The 19,557-nt window shown below is 39.9% G+C and overlaps 1 protein-coding gene across 6 annotated transcripts in view; it reads left to right on the forward strand.

Annotated features, from left to right (window-relative positions):
• The window catches only part of Cdin1 (CDAN1 interacting nuclease 1), a 194,582-nt gene that overhangs the window by 76,930 nt on the left and 98,095 nt on the right, over window positions 1-19,557 (forward strand). For all 6 annotated transcript variants that reach the window (XM_052183189.1, XM_052183192.1, XM_052183193.1 and 3 more), the window contains exons 6-8: window positions 9,009-9,088; window positions 9,440-9,489; window positions 12,835-12,902. In XM_052183189.1, coding sequence (XP_052039149.1) covers window positions 9,009-9,088; window positions 9,440-9,489; window positions 12,835-12,902 — 198 coding nt within the window. The remainder of the gene's footprint in view (window positions 1-9,008; window positions 9,089-9,439; window positions 9,490-12,834; window positions 12,903-19,557) is intronic.

Raw genomic sequence — 19,557 nt, forward strand, 5'->3', positions numbered from 1 at the left:
ATAAAAATTTCAGTCGGTTAGCACAAGCAAACTTTGTGGGGCGCTCGTTTGTTCCTTTGGTACTGATGGTCAAGGCCGGGGCACTGTGTCTGCTCCACTGTCACTGTGCCACACTGAGCTGCTCCCTAGCACTGGCTGGCGGAGTTAAGAGCAGTACCCCGTGTACTGTGTGAGGAAATGCTTGCTAGTCTTTCTTTTGTTTTTTTTTTTTCTTCAGAAATGAAAATTTGTAGGACACAGTTAGTAAACTGCTGGTCATGCAAACATGGGACTTGAATTCTTTCTCCAGAATCAATGTAAAAAGGCCAGCATGGTAGTCATGCGCTTGAAATCCCAGCCCTGTGGAAGCAGAGCAAGGCAGATCCCTGGGGTTTGCTAGTCAGCCCCACTAGCCTAATAAATGAGCTCCAGTGAGAGACCTTGTCTCAAAAATCCCAAGTAAATGGCTCTCAAGAAACAAGGCCCAAGGTTGTCTGCAGGCCTCCACATATACAAGTATAAGCATGTACAGGTACCCACACACATTTCGGCATACACGGGGAAATAGAAACTTGAGGATCCTCACTTCCCTGAGTGAACATTCCTCCTTGACCTGGCACAAATATGAAGTCGGCATTTCTGAAATGTTAGAAACTCGGGTATAGTGCATGACTTCTATCCTAGGTACATGATACCACACAGTACTTTTCGATAGTGTATGTATCAGGACAGTTTTCAGGAGCTGGTTCTGCCCTTTCACCATGTGAGTCCCAGGTATCAATCTTGAAGGTGCATCTTGAAGGGAAACACCTTTACCTCCACCTTTACCTCCTGAGGTAGCTTACCAGCTCCATTTACATTTCAAAATGGAAATTTATAATTCTACTTGAAGAGATAGACTATTTTGATATGAATATAAAATACTTATAAAATGATAGATAATTGTTTAAAAAGTTATATTACCTGCTAATAAAGCTATTCACATGCTTCTGTTAGAGATAAACACTACCCTTTTGCCAGTACACATGCTTAGATATTTTCAACACTTCTCTAAGATACATTGTATTATATTGCTGCTTATTCTTCTTCTCTGAAATGAATTTTTAAGCCCATTCATTCTTAATAAAAACTACAAGTGAAGTCAAATGTACTTGGCTATAAAAAAAAAAAAATCACCCCAATAATAGCGAATACAAACAGGGCTGGATTTCGTAGCAGCCTTCCCTTTCATTTGGCAGTGTGCTTGTTGTCTTATTCAGCAAAGTAGTGAATTGTTATCTTGTACAGAATACCTGGGAGAAATTCTGGTTTTGAATAGCATGTGAAGTACTCTAAATAACTCCTCTGTCAATGAAGTGAATTTCTCCATAGCAGTATTGCAGAAACATATGCACATATCTGTGGCATTACAATTATACATGGTCAGCCATGAGGACATATATATAAGTAACATTATGTGGATTCAACAGGTTATATTTAGGAATATATCTGTAGATACAAATATATGTATGTAGGCAATAACAATTGATGGGAAAAAAGAGGCCATGGATTTAGGGAGAGCCAGGAGTGGAATATAGAAGGGTTTGGAGGGAGGAAAAGGAAGGGAGAAACTTAGTTAAAATGTAATCTTAAAATTTAAAATGAATCTTATAAGTGGAATGGAAGAGCAGACTAATTGAGAAAAATAATTATAAAATTACTCTTAGATGGTTCTCTTTTTTCTCTGTGTGTAAATAACTAAGCTTGCCATCAAGTCTAATAACCTGGATTTGATCTTTATGACCCACATGGTAGAGGATGTGATATTCATGCCCTACCCCCACTAACCATATAAATGTAGTTTAAGGCTAAGGAAACATTTACTTAGCTGGGTATGGTGGCTCACACACGTAATCTCAGCACCCAGAAGGAGGATCGCTGCAAGTTCAATACCAATGTGAGGTACATAGTGAGTTCTAGGCCAGGCTGCAGCCTGAAACTTGAAACCCTTTCTCAAAAAGGTTAAAGGGCGGAGTTTGGAATGTTCATAGATCACATTCAGGAATTGAGGTTTAGATTCATCATCCTAGAGGCACTGTGTGAGCTAATGGGGGAGAGAAAACACCAGTGATCTTACCCAGTTGTGAATCCTACAAACATAACGTCAGCCTGTCAAACAAAAAGTACCTAGTCATTCAATATTGATTGGCACTATTGGTCCCCCCCCTCTCTCTTTTCCTCCCTCCCTCCCTCCTTAATAACTGCTCTCTTGAATGACAGCTACATTCCACAGGAGGGAATACATGCCCACTACTGTATACTTGCTACTGATAGATAGATAGATAGATAGATAGATAGATAGATAGATAAATAGATAGATAGATAGATAGACAGACAGATAGATCAAACTAAAGAACACATGACAGGGAAGATCATAGGCCCTAGGGGGGGAACTGACTATCATTTAGCTAAATTGACAAATAGTCATTACCTTGTAAATATTTATGTTTATGCATATTGACAGACTCTTCTTAGCCTTAATCAGAGAAACCTCTCTCCGGTGGATGATGATAAATGGAAAGACTCATGGCTTCATAAAATACTGAGAACAGGTGACAGACAGACAAGGGCTAACCCCCGAAGAAGACATTTATACCACCCACTAGGGCTTGGGGAATGCTGAGAAGGAGGGGGCACAAAGAATAGAGCCAGAAGATAAAAAGAGTTACTAAGTTTCATTTTCTGAGCAAGACAGTTATTGGGATCACAAACTCCCCGTACCTGTGAATGCTTTCACTGGGTCTGCACAGGAATGAATCATTGACAATCAGACATGGCTGGAGGAAGAACCCCAGGGACCATATCCCTTGCTGCTGGACTATATGCTGGTGATAACACCCCAAAAGAGAAATCATTTCTTTCTGTGTCCATACACCACTGGGACTCCAATGAATACTACTAATTCTATGGCCACACATCACTCACTAAAACTAAATCATGAACCTAGGATGGAGACTGGGGTGCGGTTGCTATAGAACCGAGACATAAGAGCGTGGAAAGAAAGCTTAGTTAGAAAGAGAGAGTCGTTAGGATGTGTGCATGCAGGATGAAGTTGCCAATACTTTTAAACATTTTAAGTTTTAAAAAGCGAATATACTAAGCATCAATCAGGAATTTAGAGCTACATAATGCTGAGCTTAAAGATCTGAAACCTTGTGGCTTCACAATAAACCTGAAGACTCTTCTGGCAATTTATGAGGACACTGGTTCTTTCTATGTATAAAAATCCTGTATTCCTTATTTTCTCATTGCTGTAGCAAAATACCTAACGAACGCAGATTAAGAAAGGAAGAGATGTTGACTGGGGCTCAAGGGGACTTGCTCTTCATTACTCATGGCCGAGAGGTCTTGGCAGCAGGAACTCAAGGTGGCTGCTCAGTACATCTGTAGTCCTGAACAGAGACAAAGACAAATACTCAGTTTGCTTTCTCCTTTGTGTTTATCCAGGATTCCGGCACATGGGATGATGCCATCCATATTTAGGACAGAGCTCACCTCAATTAGCCCCGTCTAGAAATTTCTTCACAGAAATGTACAACAATTTGTCTTTTAGGAGATTTGAAATCTTTTTTTTGGGGGGGGGGGGTGTCGAGATAGGGTCTCTCTGTGTAGCCCTAGCTGTCCTGGAACTCACTCTGTAAACCAGGCTGGCCTTGAACTCAGAAATCCACCTGCCTCTGCCTCCCCAAGAAATCTACCTGCCTCTGCCTCCCCAAGAAATCCACCTGCCTCTGCCTCCCCAAGTGCTGGGATCAAAGGCGTGCACCACCACTGCTCAGAGAGATTTGAAATCTTGTTGACTGTTAACCATCATGTGTCCTCAGATATTGAAAGTCAGCAGCAGCAACTATATTAGTCTAAAAAATCCTTTTTTCCTTTAGTTTTTTCTTTTAATCTGTGGAGTGATTTTAAATTGTAGCATTCTGGTCAATCTGGTGTTTGGTTGTTTGGTTGTTTGGTTGTTTGTTTGGTTGCTTGTTTGGTTGGCTGGTTGTTGTTTTTTTTTTCCTGGTCCCACTCACTTTGGCCTAGCTCTGGCCATATTTATTTCATGTATGTGGGTACACTCACTGTCTTCAGACATAGCAAAAGATAGCATTGGATGCCATTACAGATGGTTGTGTTCTACCATTTAGTTCTGGGAATTAAACTCAGAACCTCTGGAAGAGCAGTCTGTGCTCGTCATCTCTCAGAGCTATCTCTCCAGCCCTTGGTCAATCTGTTTTAAACAAATGATAAAATAGCAATTAACACAGTCACCAAAAGATTGGTGGACAATAGGAATCCTTTCTAGTCTAATTTATGAAAAGAACATGAAGGTTATAAAAACAAGAAGAGCTTGAAGAAATGAGAGTAGAACCCGGTTTCAAAGTTTGGGCCAAGGGAAAGATGAGGAAAGAATTGTAATTTTCAAGTCTGTATGTAGAAGCTTTGGGATGAATCAGATAAAATCATGGCTCAGCCAGAAGCTTAAGAATTAGGCATTGGCAGGCTTGGTGTACCCCCAACTGATAGTGTACAGAGGTCCTGAAGTGGCAAACTTCCAGAGATAAGGTTCTGCCCATCAGGAGCAGTCATTCTTTGGAGACGACTTCCTGTTGTCCTTACATGCTGTTTTCCTATTCAACAACTACTCAGTTTCTTACTTGATTGCTAGCTAGGCAGAGAGGAGACTTGAATTTGTCCTGTAGGAGTCTGGTTGTCAGATGACACCCATCTGCTTTCAGCTTCACTTATATGTAGTGAGGAAACTGATGAGCTAAAGCCTAGAGGCCTGCCCCAGCTGTGAAGGAGAGTGGCTTCTAAAGCAAAGGCAAAGTTTTCCAGGAGAGACACTGGCGGGTTCATCTCCATAAAGATGGAGTTTGAGACCTCATAGCCTTCATGTCCAAAACCTTAAAGCAACTTTTGAAGACAAGATAGATACATGAATCAAAGCACACAGCAGCTCTGTGGTTATTTGTTCTACTGGATTAGTTCCTTATCTTAGTAAGTTCCATTGCAGTCTTGAGCATTCTGCCTCTGTTGAAACATTGCTACCATCTCTTGTGACACACTTTATCCATTGCCTGTCTTCTGCTGCTCATGTGGTAATGGCTCCAAGTGCTTATTCTGTGTCTTCCCTGTAAAAAAGAAATCCATCTCTTACAGTACAAGCTTCAGAGTGGGAACCTTCATGTCCTTCATCTCCATGGTCAGATAAGCTGAGGTCCTCACTGTGCACAGTTGGTGCTATTCCTATATCCATGTAGTTAGGGCCAGCCACTTGGAATTAGAGAACCTATTAGGAGCTCATCCCTGGGGAAAATGTTTTTTTGTTGTTGTTGTTGTTTTCTTCTCAGAATTCATTGACTGCCTATAGTTCTCTACCTAGAAGTGGGGCCTTGTGAAATTTCACTGATCCATGCTGACTTGTATGGCTATTAAGTAGGTCTTCTTTAAGTAGTCATAATAGCCTGAGATGTGATGGGTAACCTACAGCAGGCACCCTGTTTCTCTGACTCTTACTGTATTTCCACCACCTCTTACACAGTGTTTCCTGTTTAGGGGTTGTGTTACCCAGTCCCAGTGAATACAACTCAGTTTGCAGGATGTTTATTAAAAATAACTTACACTCTTTGTTTTAAGTGATGTTCTCTTCAACATATTCAAATGGCTTTTTTTCTTCCATTTTCAAGTGTGTGTGTGTGTGTGTGTACATGTGTTTGTCTGTGTATGTGTCTGTGTGCCTGTGTATGCACATGTGTGCATTTGTGTGTCTGTGTGTCTAGATATGGATGTGTGAGTGTGTGCATGTGCGCGCGTGCTCGCGCGCGCGCGCGTGTGTGTGTGTGTGTGTGTGTGTGTGTGTGTGTGTGTGTGTGAGTGTGTGTGTGTGTGTGTGAGAGAGAGAGAGAGAGAGAGAGAGAGAGAGAGAGCAGGCATACATGTAGAGGCTTGAAGTTGGTATTGGAGATTATCCTCAATTGTGTTTCACCTTGTTCAGAGGATCTCTTAACCAAACCAAGAGCTCATGCCTAATCTTGTTTGCCAGTTTACTCTGAGGGTCCTGTGTCTCTGCATTCTGACTCTAAAAGAAGGCCAGCATACCCACACTTGGTATTTACATTTATTCTGAGGCTCTGAACTCTGGTCCTAAGACTTGAAAAGCAAGCATCTTCTCTCAAATGATGTTTTTAAAAAGCTATGACTATGATGCTGAATCCTGGGAAGCACCATTCAAATGTTTAGATTTTGATGAAATCAAAATTATCACTTTCCAATTTGACATCCCCCCCCTCAAAATAGATGACCTACTTTTCTCAGATCTTGGGGCATTGACTTCTGTTATTGAAAAAGAACTTTTTAAAATTATTTGAACAGATTTGCATGTAGTTTGTGAAGAGGGCAGTGATTTTTCAGTAGCCAGAACTTTGGGTCACACTTGTCTATAAATAATGCTTTCTTCACATGGGCGTGCATTTGCATTGCAATACCTTTGCACCCCATGACCAGGTGTGCACAGAGAAAGCTGCTGTTTCTCTGGGTAACGTAGAGGGGCAAGTGTGCCATTACCATCTGTGAATGAGTGGCAGACCAAAGGACATATCCTCAGAGAGGGCAGCCACACATGTGAACAGCTGCTTTGATCTCCACCATCTGGCTAAACTTCAGAACTGTGCTAAGGAAAGTAGGCAGGTTTACCAGGCACATTATTGTCTCCCTAGTCCTGTTCCCACATCATCTGTTCCTAAGTAAGGTGATGGGTAACTGCCTCATGGTCTCAGTATCCATACCACTTATCCATGGTAATTTCTGTCAGAAATAATTGAGGACAGCCCAAGTTTATAAAACACAGCGAATGTGTAAGTCTTGGTTCAGGCTACTACTTGAACTTTTACAAAATGATGTGGCAGCTGTTTTCTCAAGAGACATCCCTGAGAACTCTTTGGAATAGTCAACTTAAATAGTATTGCTTCCTGTAGATGAAGTCAGTGAATGCAAGGGACCACACTGCTTGCTAGTTTTCAGAACTAGTTGCAAGAGAGGCCTGGATAAGGTTAAATGGGTGATGCTCTTTTGAGATTCCACATGGGCTCTCCCTGTGTAGTGCTAACATGTGTTTACAAATTTGTTACATATATCAGTGGCATCTTAGTCATGGTTTCTATTCCTGCACAAACACCATGACCAAGAAACAAGTTGGGGAGGAAACTTACACTTCCACTTCCACACAGCTGTTCATCACCAAAGGAGGTCAGGACTGGAACTCAAGTAGGTCAGGAAGCAGGAGCTGATGCAAAGGCTATGGAGGGATGTTTCTTACTGGCTTGCTTCCCCTGGCTTGCTCAGCCTGCTCTCTTATAGAACCCAAGAATACCAGCCCAGGGATGGCACCACCCACAAGGGGCCCTATCCCCCTCCTTGATCACTAATTGAGAAAATGCCTCACAGCTGGATCTCATGGAGGTGCTTCTGTTGGGAAGCTCCTTTCTCTGTGATAACTCCAGCCTATGTCAAGTTGACACACAAAACCAACCATTACAAGTGGTATTGTGTGACTTAGTTGTATAACTTCCATAAGCAATGATTAAGATGATTTTTTAGAATGAATTCTACATTGAAGATGCCATCTTCTTATTCCTTTCTCCAGTGTTAACAAGCATGTCTCACTTCTGCCAGAATCTCGCGGCAGCTGAAGCTAATAACCATCTTGATAACAAGAACTAAGCTTAACATTGTCCAAGTGCCAAAATGGTACACAGTTCTGACCTTCACTAGCTTTCTTAAGTAGATAATTGTACAAGAGGCATTCAAGCAGTCCCTGCATGGGTCATTCCCTAAGCCATTTTGCTAAATATTTTCAGTTGATTCCATAGGATATTTTCGACAGAATTGATTTCCACCAGGAGCAAAGCAGGACCAGGATGTCCTACATAGCTTTTCAAGGCTTAGCACCTCACCTATGCCTTCTCTTGATGCTTGTCCTATTGCCTTTCTTCCAGTGTGGTAGTCTCTGGGATTTCAGACTAATTTGCAGGTGTATAAGACATATTTCAGTTGGAGACTTTATTTTATAAAATATATCTACTTTCTGTCCAACTCTCTCAAATATCCATGGTAGATGTGCTGTTCTCTGAAAGCCTGAGACTTTATCAACTACTGATGGGAAAGGCACAGGCAAAAATTGTATCTGTATTCAACATACAGACTTCTCTAGTTTACTAAAGACAGCATACCAATGATTTGCATACCATTTGTATTGAGTTAGTTTACAACTGGTCAAGAAACAGGGTATATGTCAGATCATGGGACTATATTATATATAAATATCTTAGTGTTTCATATGCAGAATTGAGCACCCATAGACTATAGTCTTTGTTGAGGGTCCTAGAAATAGTGGCTACAAGAAGACAACAGTGCACATGTGTGTGTAGGCTCTCAATCTCCCACAGTTCTTTCTCATTTCAGATTGCTACAGTTATCAGCCAGTCTTTCCTGTATTCCTCGCCTGTGGAATGGACATAACTATTGACAGTTGATGCTTTTATTAGCATTATTGAAGCCTATAAGTCCAACCTGTCTTAGCTAAGCTGTGTACATACAGTTGCTTAGGAATAATATCTCTACCTGTAACAGTTAAATCTTTTGTGGTTATTTTTCTTGTGTGTGTGTGTGTGTGTGTGTGTGTGTGTGTGTGTGTTTTCCTTCCAAAAGTTGGCTTTTCCAAAGCTGATATGTCTGCAAATAGACATATGTTTTAGGTCTAGACTTGTTAATTTACCTTGGAAGAAATCAGGTCACTGTCAAATCTGGCAATGTAGCTTACAAATACTTGGCAAAAATGATCTAATTAAAAGCTTCTCTTCGATGAAAATCTCAGGGAAATGATCGTTATCAGTCCTGTTTTTCTTTTCAGAATCTGCGTGCACAAAGGTCTACGTCACATCTTGTGTCATATTAAAAGTGTGTTGACTGTCTGCTAATAGTTCACCTCTTTCCTTCTACAGCCTCCAAGTCTGTTATAAACAGTATGCTGCGGGACCCTTCTCAGATTCCAGATGGAGTTCTAGCAAACCAAATCTATCAGGTATTAATCACAGCTGCTTTCCATAGCAAAACTGTTGGCTGCCTAGCAGAGTAGAGGACGCTAAACCTCATTTAATGACTGTCATCATAAACTATCAGTGAGGTCAGGCCACACCATAAATGGCAATGCAATATTTTTGAGAAGAACGTTTTACTTTTTAATAGCTTGCTTTTATAGTAAATAAAGAAGCATGTAATTTTTGTTTTCTGTGATTAAATCTGAATAGCCCTTTGATAGCTTTCTTTTGGGTGGTGCTGGGGTTGGGGGAGTAATGACTGCTTTTAGAATATTTACTGTGGTGGGGTTTGTAGTCACCCCAGCCTATAACACCCCTCTCTTATTTGTCCACAGTGCATCGTGAACGACTGCTGTTACGGACCACTGGTGGACTGCATCAAGCAGTATCCTTCCCCATAAAATTTTAGGTGCACAATTGACGAGCTTAGACTCGGTGGAGGAGATGTGTCTAGCTTTAACCTGACATAAAGTTCTGCTTCACAAAACACATTTCATACTCTCCTATTTTACATTCTATCATCTGGAGGGTCACTGCAGACCTTACCTTTCTACCGCTTAGGAAAGATCAGCTAGGCCACAGCAAGATGTCAGTTCAGCAGGTGCATATCTATACCCTCATTTCAAACTGCTTGGGTTTTCAATGAGTTCAAAGGTGCAGAGTCATTAGGCAGGTAACATACTGTCTTGGAATGTATCTAACCATCCCAGTGGCCATTTTTTAAAATATAACAAAGTCCCATTTAAAATGGGCCAAGTTCGATTGAGTGTTGTAGAATAAATTTTGAGCCTGGTGTTCAAGGATGACGCTATTAAAATGCCACCAAAGACTGTCGCATTCTAAAGGGCAGTGGACACTCCTGCCGTACATACTGATTGTACTCTGCACTGCCACTTAGATCCCTAATAAACATTTTTAGAGAAACCATGCTAATTTTTCCTTTGGGACTGATGTTAAGACCGTGAAAGCAGATATCTGGTCATTTCTCATTAAAGCTGTTGAGTTTCCTAAAGAGTTAATGTCTACTTCTTCAAAAAGGCTGGGTGAATGGCAGCAATTCTGGGAAAGGAGAGATGATCCAGAAACAAAATGGCACGGCAGTGAGAATTCTTTTAATCCTTTAGGGAAAAGAGTACTTACTTACACAGTGCTCATAATTGAAAACAAACAAACAAACAAAAATTCACATAGCCTTCCTGGGTTAGATTTTGTGTGCAGGAGTGACAGAGGGGCCAGCTGTGACTCAGTGATCAACAGTCAGTTTTTGTTGGATTCTTTTGCAAGCTAAGTATGTGTGTGCACATCCATGTGCAGTGTACATATATGTATGTGCCCATGTGTTTGTGTATGTGTATATTTATTTATATACTTCTGGGTTCAAAAAGGCTTAGGGTCATTTAGAAAAATATTTTGAGACATGGTTCTGCTATGTTGTCCCCCCACCCTACCTTCTTGCCTCACTTTCCTTTGTGTTGGATCTCAAGTGTGCACGGCCACACCCAACCCAAATATTTTATGAAGAAAAGTACTTCCTTTCCTAAAAACCCATTTACAATTTGGCATAATCTTTGAACTGAGCCCTCTTGGGAAAATATTGTATAACTAGCATGTAGTTTTTCCACATGCATTCTCTGCTCTATTCCCTAAGCTAAAATGAACCAAACCATGGTATTGTCAACATCTGGGTTTTTTTTTTATTAGACTAAAGTGAAGGTATGCTTCTATTTTCAGTGTGAAATTAATGGTAGTGTTAAAAGTTGTCTGAGTGCCAGCCTCGCATTGCCACAGTGATAAACTAAGCACATTTATATACCAACTGACACCATCTCAGAGCGTCTCGGGCTGAATTACATGCTAATTTCAAAGCACATAAAATAGTTAAAAATCAATTTAAAGTTAAGGTTTTAAAAGCATAATGTCTTTTGAAGGATTGCATATTGATTTTAAATATAACTCTCTAATTATATATGCATGGACTAAAGTATGAAGTCAACTGCTTTGTAAATGCCAGGAGGCTATTTTTCAGTAATAGTTGAGACGCTTACGGGAAACTAGATTGCTGTATCGCTGGCAAAGAAAATGGCTTGTGAGGTTATTTACAAGTTTTACCCCATGGTCACTACCATACATCAATAATAGGTATCCTTATAGACAATGTCTAAGTGTTTCTGCTTATGGACCATTATAAATTCTGTCTGGAATATTTTCCCTGTATACATATATAGTTTTTGCCATCATTCACGTTCTCTTTTGGCTGTGTGTTGTCAGTAGGATTTAATGTACTATATAATTTCAATTGATAAATATAATGACGTATGTATATACGTTAAATTCACTTACTAGATTCTAATTTTTACAGTTCCATTATGTTTATTACCAGTAAAAATTCCTGCTTGTATAAGCTTTATTTTCTAGACCTTGCAAATTTTTGTCTATATCAAACAAAACATATACTTCTATATCAAGAAGTATCTCTTTCCAAAATTTAAAATTGGTGATTGCAGTAATTGCAGAATCAAACATCCTGGAAAGTTTGTGGAGAGATTGATTGTATCTGTGCATTGAAGTGGTGTCAGTATCATACACTGTAAGTAAGCTTGTGAAGATGTTCCCCAGACTGATGAACAGGAATTATTCAACTGGATGAAATTATTGGTTTTCTTTGTTAAGTGAGAAACGCTTTTCTGTGTGATCCTGATAATTTTGTGATGTTTGTTTGCCTCGCTTACTCTCACTAAAGTACATCAGCAATTTCCACAAAGGAAGCACACATTTGGTAGATGGAATAGATACAAGTCCTCCTTACTCTATTATGAAAATGTTACATGGAGGTATGTGTGTACAGAGAATAAAGTAAATTGGTCGTTTACTAAAGCTGTACCACGCCAGTCAGTGGTAAAGAGAATGGGTTGTCGGGATATTTTTCTTGTGATGACTACTTTCTCTCTCTCTCTCTCTCTCTCTCTCTCTCTCTCTCTCTCTCTCTCTCTCTCTTTTGTTTGTTTAATCAATTAATTATGTGTGTAAGGTGTCTTCTCATCCATACATTTGTCTCTGTATCTCATATCCACCAATCAAGCTCAATGAAAAAGTAGTCACTTCAACTTTCCCAAGTAGGACTCAAGGCCAGAGCTGTTAGACAAAGGTCTGAAGACAGGCAAAGGGAGATGTCGGTGCAGGAAGCATCAGGCTGTGGGTTTCATTTCTCTACCATCAGTAACCTCAGTTTCATGATTCAACATTTTAGATGTAAATAATTTACAACAATAAAAGTGAGAGCACATTTATATAGAAAGAAGTAAATAATTTAGTTAGAAAATGTGGGATACCCTGGTAATGAGATACCATTGACACTGTAACCCCATGCTGTTTCCCCCAACCCCTCATCCTTGGCTTTATTTGTAAACACAAATTAATATGCTTTTTAAGTGACTCCCCGCCTTTTAAAAGAAATTAAAGTCACAGTGATTTATAAATCATTGCTTGCCAAGGTATCTAAGTGTTATTTTAAAAAAAGTTCTTCAGACTTACTTAAATGAGGGAAGAATGCATATAGAAATTTCCTTCCTCAAAGATGTAATCTGGGTAGGAAGTCTTGTGTATAATTACCATAATTCTCCATTTCTTCTCAACATATAGTATTATTAGTATAGTATTAATATGTAATTGGTATTAGACTTTTCCTGTTAAGCCCTTCTGTGTGTGTTAACTCCTTAACTGAAATGTCTAGTGCTATTGGCTATGAGCATGAAGTCCTGCTGAGAGACTTGCTTCTGAAGAGAAACCTGTCGTTCCTAGGTAAGTGCTGCCCAAGCCCTCTGACTTAAGTGTCTTCATGGGTACTTAAAGATGAGTATTTTCAGTCTTCGGCCTGCAGGTGCTATGGACTAAAGGGAGAAAGAAGATAATGACTGATGTTCTGTATGCTACCTTTTATTGATTTAGGCCCACTCCCCTATGTAGACAGCACATGCACGGGCTTGCAATTAATATTTTATAGAATAAGTGGCTGAAAAAATGCTTTAATATCTGTTCCAGTATTACTTTTGGTGTCATGAGATATTAACTATAATCTAAGCCTTATGAGAGAAAGAAACAAAGAAATATTGTCTATAAAATGGTTTATATATTAAAGAGAATACTTAGAAAAATTCATGTTAGGTATGTTCATGTCCGCATACTGGAAAGTCCTGTTATTGAAAAGCAAAATATTAAGCTTTTATTGCTTTCATGCCAAGTATTAATCGCATCATAGGTTTAGTATGATTTTTCAAAATCCCCCTATGTCTGCATTCATATGTGACCCAGTAGAGAATTTTACTGCTCCGTGTTATTTCTTTCATCTCTTCATTGTCAGAAATAAAGCCTGGAACAACATCCATATAATAATGGGCCCTGGTAACCACAGAGCATCCAACGAAGCATTCATATTTCTCCTCTGTTGTATCTGTGGCAAGCAACAAAAGATCAACAGCAATCGTACTAGTGACCAGGTTCATGCAGCTGTGGAAGAAACTTTATAGTATCATTTGAGTGACTAAAAGGGAAAACATATTTCATTACTTAATTTTATTGTAAAATGGACCGGTCACTGGAAAAGGAAAGTTAAATCCATAAAACCTAAGCTAAAGCGTTCATGCTTCCCAGTCGTTTAGTTCATAACCCAGAGGAGCGAGGAGTAGGCTGAGCTGCAAGCTGAGAATGATCATAGATCTTCACCAATCAAAGTTCAAGAAAGTTGATAAACTAGGAATGTGGTCTCCAGTTGCTAAGTTTGGACTGTAGATACAGCCAAGTGTTTTTATATGAAAGGGGCACATAAATTGTAGAGCCTTTCGAAATAATGTAGTGTGTGAATAAGTTTCCTTTTAAAAACACATAATGCTAAGTAAAATGGGTATCAGCTCAGAGCTAGTTACAGTGGGTGCCCATGAGGAACTCTATCATGTTTTAGAACAGTAGCATTCTGATAATGTTATGACTCGCATGATCCACCCGTTATCCAGATGCAGGTCATCTGGATTGTACTTGTCTTCCCTGAGCTCACTGGTGCAGTTCTTCAGCACCGTCTGCCTGTGGACAGTCACACCCACCTCAGGTCTAGACACCTCTTTGTCTAGCTTAACTTCTGTGTGTTTCCTCCCTGAGGACTAGCAAACTCCAATGGGAAAGAAGATCACAGACTGTTTAGATGTAACCTAAACTTAAGTCTCGAACCTTAGATAACTGGAACTGAGTGTGCTTGACTAGAATCACTTCAAGTCACAAATACCAATATGGTCAAATAACTGTTTCCAATTGCATGAATGTACAGAAATACTTAAATATTGAATTTGGTGGGTCCCACATACTTCATTCTGCTCTGGGCAATTCAGTGAATTATTTGATGGAAATGTATTGGTTGTGTGAATTTTCTTGAAGGAAATGTGAACAAATTATCTGTCACTGGAATTCTTGTTGGCCTAAACCAAGTCTCTGCTCTTTTTACATTTTTCCTTGTATCCCGCCAGCTACAATATATCCTTCCCACCTTCCATTTTTTTTTTACTTGTGTCTTTTCCCATTGAAATTCCTCTCTTCTGCGAGCAGGTTCTTTCTAGGTAAACAGCTCAGACTCAGTTGTATCTTTTACAGCCCAAAGCAAAGGCCAGGCAACATCTGTGCTACTTTCAGAAATTGCAATGTATTGTTAAGTTCACTAGCCATTTGGGGAGCATTCCCATACTCCCTCTTCATTAAACAGTGTCACGCCATTCAAAATAGAGAACAGACACTGTAGGATTCCCCACTACAGAGACTGTGTAACTGCTCTCAGCCATGCCCAATTCACCATAAATTCGGGTAGTCCCTGTTTGAGTGCCAGTTCTGTAGTATGACTTTCTTGGTGTGACTTGAACAAACATTGATCACACAAGATAGGTCATCAGTGAAACACCAAAGAAAGGGTTCCACACAACTCATGCTTGAACCAGTGAACTAGTGAGTGGATTGGAGTTATTTACAGGCTTGTGTGACTAAGAGAAGTCCGCCCTACTGTAACTGAGGAAGTTTTGTGCTGGAGCTCCCTATAAAACATACAGTCAGTACTGCTGAAGGAAGGCTCCTCCTCTCCCAGGCGGGTTTCCACTGTTTATATAAGCTGTGGGAGTGGTTTTGTGGATCTTGCAACTTGCTGAACTTTTCAAGTTTTCTTAAAATTTTCTCTAGCTTTCTGAGTCTTGGGAGACTGTCTCTTTCCTTGGAAGATGGATCGTGTCAGTTCAGAGGAAATAGATACCAGACAATACCCTAAGAAGATACCTAACTAATATTTTTAAAAAATGACTAGTGGTAAGCTTAGACAAATCCTTACAATGATTCAGTTCTGTTTTGAGTATTTTCTCATCAGAATACAAACACATGCTAGTTTATTCTATGTATTCTAAGTGTTCCAATGTAGCAGCAGCCTAACATGTTTATTTATGGTTAAAACATGGAAATCTAAGTCTTGTATGAAATATTGTGTGGAATCATTGTTCTTTTACCTTATAAATAATTCCTCAGTGATTAATTAGCTGCAAAGTATTGTGCCAGGCAAATTCAAATAGATGATCATTTTAAAAGCAGTGTGGGAAAATATCAGTATATAAACAGATTGCTAATTCAACCATATTTTTTTCTTGCTTATGTGTCTGTTCCTTGAATGTTGTTACAGACATTGTAAATGTTTGCCTTATTCTTTAATAGATAATTTAATAATTTATCTCTTAATAATAATCTTTTTCTTCCTATGTCTGTCTGTCTGTTTCTCTCTCTCCTCCCCTCTCTACTTCTAATCTACACTAGTTTTACAAAACAGCCTTTCTTATTGCTTATTATTTGACTATTAATTCTTTATACTTTAGATCTCATGACTTACTTCCCTCTAAGTATTTTCTTCCCTTGTAGAATTTCCATCCATTGTATTTTCTTTGACCTCTACCTCTCGCCAATAGAAAAGAAAAGCTCTGTGTAGGAGCCAGAGATAAAGCTTGGTCTCTCTCTCTCTCTCTCTCTCTCTCTCTCTCTCTCTCTCTCTCTCCTCCCTCCCTCCCTCCCTCCCTCCCTCTCTCTTCCTCCCTCCCTCTGTCCATCCGTCTGTCTGTCTGTCTGTCTGTCTCGGTTCTATTATGTACTAAAAGCCAACAGGAGCATTCATATACTATTTTTATACTAAAACCTGCTAGCTGAATTTTAGAGGTTCAGAAAACTCTGCTGCCTCCTAACTTGTTCTTACTGAAGCTGTGTCAGACAGGATCTTGAATGGTCCTCAGCTCGCTTTCACGGAATCCCTCTCGGACTTCCAGGAAGGCTGCTTCAACTCTCTTGCCAGGGAGCTCACTAGTTTTAAGTGATTACGATGGAAAAACACTAAAAGATTTGTAAAAACACTTTTTAAAAGTTACCTCAGGTGTGAAAACTTGCAGGAAATCCTACTATAGATCTCAGTGCCTATCAGCAGTTCTTTCCACAGTTCACTCAGAATCTGAGCAGTTGGCATTTAAAGTCTCAATGTATCAGGAACCTCACCCAATCTAAGCTGAAGTGCCCAGAGCACACTACCTAACATTGACTAGGAAGCTTTGTGCTCCTCCCAGTGCCGCCGAGTGAGTCTTGAGACCATGCTTGGCAGTGCTGTATCTTCTCTCTCCGTCTTTTCTTTATTTTGAGGGGAGGTGTTGGCTAGCTTTTAGTTAAACTTTTAAGACCTTTAGGCTGAGAGCATTGGAGTCTAGTGAAGAAATGGTGACAGCAATGGGAGAGTAAGACCATTTGCACCTCTAGGAAAAATACAAAAGAACTCCTCCCGGAGACAGAAGAGAAACCACTCATCAGCGCAGGCTGGCATGTCTCCAGGTCAAGGGGACTTTCATTAGTGCCTCGAACAGCCACTGTTGGGTGCAAACTCTTGTTAAGTTTGGCTTAATAAGGATAGCTCTGGAGATATTTTCTACTCTCCAGCAAATGTTACCCTGTTAGTAGACACTAACAATTACTTTGAGTGACACCTGAGAGGCACTTACTTTAGCCCTGCCTCACTCCTTCCCCCCATGTTTAGACAAACCAGCATATTTTACACAGAAGGATTTTGAGCATCTGTGTATTACTCTCTGGGACTCCAGGAGGGTCTAATGTGTAAAGCTAAATAGGCTTAGTTAAGGATGTCCCTTGCCCAAAGAAATTAGGATCTTTGTTTCTAAGAGTTCATCTGTTCCTGCTGTTTCCTCCCCTACCTTGTCACAAGTGTGCTGTGTTAGGGCAGTGATCTTAGTGTGACAAACGGGATTATGACTTCAGGTGACTAGCAGGCAGCAGGAGCAGGTGAGGAAGAGAGTGCTTAGGTGGCTTACATGCAGATGATAGCAGTGATAAGAGACTAGAAATAAACTGTGATTATGCAGGCTGTAGGGAGCAGAGATAGTTAGATACTTTTTCATAAGGAATCAACCACTTAGTCACATAATCAGAGCTTACCTGGAGTCAAATCATTTACTATTACTACTGGATTGACTCTGTGGACTGTCTATATTCACAGATTTGCATATGTAGGGATATATTTGTTTCAATAAGGGTTCTTAATTATGTCTTGTAACTTTAATATGGATACCAATTCAGGGAGAAAGAGCAGGGAGAGATAGACTAACATTCAACCACTCATCAGAATTTTGAGGTTGGCATAGGCTGTATGTTTTTGAAGGAGAAACTGTCTTTGCATTACAACCTAGTACCCTCCCAGTATCCTGTGAGGGTATGACTCATTTGTCTACTGTGGTGGTTTGAGTAGGAATGGCCCCCATAGCCTTGTGTGTTTGAAAGCTTGGTCCATAAGGAGTGGTACTTTAGGAAGTGTGGCCTTTTTTGGAGGAAGTATGTCACTGGGGTTAGGGCTTTGAAGTCTAAGATGCTCAAGCCAGGCCAGTGTGTCTGTCTTCTTGTGCTGCCTGTTGATCTGGATGTAGAGCTCTCAGCTTCTCCAGCACCGTGTCTGCCCACTTGGTGCCATGCTTCCCACCATGACGATAATGGACTAAACCTCTGAACTGTAAACCAGCCCCACTTAAATGGTTTTCTTTATAAGAGTTGCTATGGTTGAGACTAAGACATCTGCCATGCTGATTTGTCTGTTCCTTTGAAACACAAAGCCAAAAAAAAAAAAAAAAAAAAAAATTCTAGTGATTTGCTTTGTTGTTGATACTTGTGTCTCCCTCTGCACAACACAGCCAGGATGGCCTACCTAGCTGCTCTTCCTACTGCTCCAGCTTCTGGACCTCCTATTTGTTTCCTATCTTCAGTTTCCCCTAATGTTGTCCCCTAAAGACATAAGCACAGAATCAGGTCAGAGCAGTCATTCGCAGTCCTTATTAGTGGCTTTGATAAGAGGCTTTGGGGAAGAGGTTGAAATGAATGGTTGTGATGAAATGTGGGCTTCGGTAAAGATTTCATTTCTGTGTGAGGCTGTCTTGCTATTGCCATTCAGTCTTTGTGCTCCGCGCGCCCTCACACCTGTTTGTATATCCTAATAGCAGCTGTTACTGAAGCCCTACTGATGCCTTCAGAAGAAAATTCTGTGGGACTTCTTAGGAAACATACAAAGAAGAAGGGTTGCAGCTCTAAGCACTGAATTAAAAAATGTTTCAGAACATGTGAAGTAGCCACATGCATACTAGCATAGAAGAGATGAACTATAGTTTTATATTGCGTTGATGTATTTGCTTTGGGCCCTCTCTGAATTTAGAAATGATGTGCAGTGTTTTAAGTGAGTATCTTTTAATCATTTGTTTATTTTATATAGTAGTCTCTATCCATGAAAGAAATCATGGGTCACTTCAGAGTGTCGCTTCTCATTCTCAGGAGTTGTACACTGGAATTTTGTACAATTTCTTTGGAAATTATGTATATCTTAAATTTAAAGATTGGAATAAAACAGTATAAGGAAAACATTTTCTAAATAGTCTTAAATATGATATCTTAACTAGTTTCAGATGTGTCTTATTCTCTGACTAAAACTCAGCCCTTTATTTTAAACAAAGGAATTGTGTAATTAGTAGCTAATTGCTTTGGATATTTTGGGTATTCCAAGGAGATAATTCAAAGGCCATTGAAATTAAATGCTCACGATGTTCTTTACGCATCCGTGATCCCCCTTTTAAAATATCACCTACGAACAGGCCTGATGATGTAAAAATAAACAGAGACCTGTGTTGTTTTGAATAGTTGGAACAGTCTTTAAAAGTAGTTTTTAAACTCTCTTTCTGCTATAGACACAGCTGAATTTTGAGATGTAAAGACAGGCAGACTTCTGAAGCTGGAATTCCTCTGAATGGTATCTGACACGTGGCCACCCACCGATCACACAGAAGGGAGAGGAGAATCCCTCTCTCTTCATACGTATTACACATGTTCTAACTTATTTCCATAATTAAGAATTATAGAG

Source organism: Apodemus sylvaticus, chromosome 5 (assembly GCF_947179515.1).
Source record: "Apodemus sylvaticus chromosome 5, mApoSyl1.1, whole genome shotgun sequence".
Lineage (NCBI taxonomy): Eukaryota > Metazoa > Chordata > Mammalia > Rodentia > Muridae > Apodemus > Apodemus sylvaticus.